Below are 2505 nucleotides of genomic sequence, written 5' to 3' on the forward strand. Positions count from 1 at the left end.
CATAGAGGTTATGTGTATTATACATAATTATCCAAAATACCCTTTTTGTCCAAATTTGTGAAGAAGTGCCCTTTACAGCCAGTCACCTGCTTCCTTTTCAGCCGAACTTCTGCCCTTTTAAAATCTGTGCATGTCATCGGAGACACATAAATGATCTGTGGGATAAACAAGAAACTTTCCATTTCAGTAAAGATAACACGAAAATAATATGGTGACCAAAAATTATTGTATCATGCATGGGTATGGCCACTACTAAATCCATAGATAAATATGATAATATAAGAATAACATAATAGGAGTCAATACAGCAATAATCTCAAAATACTTCTATTACCAAATGCGAGGATTATAATTACAACTTATCAACAATACAAGAGAGCATTCTATTTAATATCGAATATAATAACAAAACAATAACAACAATAACCTTAAAAGAAATCAAACACCAAATTTAACGAACTCTTTCCTCATCTCTTCACAGATCTACAGCCGATGACGTAAGTGCGCAGTCGAAGCCAATATGACGACCCTCACCTTTGCAAAAATAGTGGGCCTCATTCCCTTGGCGATGATGCGTCTCCTGGTCCTGACGACGCTGAAGGAAGTCGGGAGGCATGACTACGATGCATCGAAACTCCTGATGCAGCATTATGACTTCGTGATTGGTAAGTAATTAGTGGTGGATTGGAGATGAATAGATAAAGAAGAGGGAGATGAGAAAGGCTGAGAGAGAAAAATATGGGTTAACTTGTAGGACTTACATATGCAATGAATAAGAACGATTACATTATAATACCATATGGTAAGTTAGCTGTTATATAGAATTTGTTTATCTTTAACGGTCAACACATTACCGCTACACTAATGGTGGTGATGATCAAAATGATCATGATACTGACGGGAATAATAAAATCAGTGATAAAATATAACACTGCAAGAACAGTCTGTGCATGTACGGCTGACAGGATGTACAATTATATCTATAAGACACAAAAAACAATATCTATGATAAAATATAACAATAATAGCTTTAACACAAAAAAAATATCATCCTTCCCTTCCCTTGTTCTTAACAGTCGGCGCAGGTTCGGCAGGTAGCGTGATGGCCGCCCGTCTCTCGGAAGTAGCAGGATGGAGGGTCCTGTTGCTCGAAGCAGGGGGGACGCCGCCTCCGGAGAGCCACGTCCCGGCCTTCAACGGCGCTCTGTACCGAGGGGAGGCCGACTGGAATTTTATCACGACGCCGCAGCGGTACTCCTCGGGCAGTTTTATCGATAATGTAAGAATGGAGAGAAGTGCCTTGAGTTGTGACAAATCTAAGAAGTGTTTTTTTTTCGATAATGTAAGACCGGTTTGTTTGTGACATCTAAAAAGGTATAACGATATCATAAGAATGGAGAGCGTTGGTTATGACGAATCTGAGATGCTTTATTGATCATGTAAGAAAGGAGACGGTTGTAGCAAAGCTAAGATCGATAATGCAAGAACAGAGGGAGGTGATTGCAATTAATCTGTTAAGTTTTAACGATAATGTAAAAATGAAGAGTTGCCATTCATACAAGTTACATTAACCAGAGTCCAATGTCCCCACGGTCAGCCATACGAGAATAGTCTCCGGTCTGTTATTTTCTTTCTTTCTTTTCTTCATACAGTTAAGATTTTATATACGTGAAGCGATGAAACAGGTGAGACTTCAAAAGACCTTATCTAAAGATGATTACAGGATTTTCCCGAAGTTCGTAACAGTATTGCTCAATCTAACACCATACCTGGCTGGGGATTTTTACAGCTTGTAGACAAAACGGAAAATTTCCATGTTATTATGAAAGATCATTATATCTTTCTTGGTTTTAACTATCAGAATGTTTAGACAACATGATAATTTACTACGTGCAGTAGTTACCAAACCATGTTTTTATAATTTTGGGTGTTGGATTCACCAGCTGTAGCTTACAGCAAAAATTAATGAAGCATCAAATGCAAACATTTTCTCTCATTATGGGATTACAATACAGCTTCCTAATAATAATTTAAAACATACAAGTAACTGACTGATGGTAGCTTATACAACGTCATGCAAAATAGACGATAATGTAACACTTTCACCTTGCTTCAGTCCGAATAAGCTGCTCCTCGCACTGCTTCCAAAAATAAGGTATTCAGATATCGATGTACCGGATACACTCTTACGTTAGGATTTCCTGTGTAATGTTTCCCATTGAGGGTTGATATTGTTTTTAGTCTCTTATAAAAAAGAAGTATATCCAGGGATTTGTTCTAGGAGTCCTGGTGGTTAATGAAAATTGAACTTGAAATATCGAATGGAGATTAGGTGATAACCGGATTGTGTATTCGGTATTCAAAAACTGTGTAACGTGAAGAGGATTTTTTCCCTCTGAAACGGTTACTAAAGGATTGTGTTTGTTTTTAGTATCATCACTCTTGGGTATATGCCTAGGAAGGTTAAAATAGTAAGGTGTTCATTATGGCACAGCTTGTCCGACT

The 2505-nt window shown here is 37.7% G+C and overlaps 1 protein-coding gene across 2 annotated transcripts in view; it reads left to right on the plus strand.

Moving 5' to 3' along the window:
* Positions 1-2505, plus strand: part of LOC119592486 (glucose dehydrogenase [FAD, quinone]-like) — a 23300-nt gene that overhangs the window by 14200 nt on the left and 6595 nt on the right. For both annotated transcript variants that reach the window (XM_037941319.1, XM_037941318.1), the window contains exons 2-3: positions 482-665; positions 1077-1279. In XM_037941319.1, coding sequence (XP_037797247.1) covers positions 521-665; positions 1077-1279 — 348 coding nt within the window. In that variant the 5' untranslated portion in view covers positions 482-520. The remainder of the gene's footprint in view (positions 1-481; positions 666-1076; positions 1280-2505) is intronic.

Source organism: Penaeus monodon, chromosome 30 (genome assembly GCF_015228065.2).
Source record: "Penaeus monodon isolate SGIC_2016 chromosome 30, NSTDA_Pmon_1, whole genome shotgun sequence".
Classification (NCBI taxonomy): Eukaryota; Metazoa; Arthropoda; class Malacostraca; order Decapoda; family Penaeidae; genus Penaeus; species Penaeus monodon.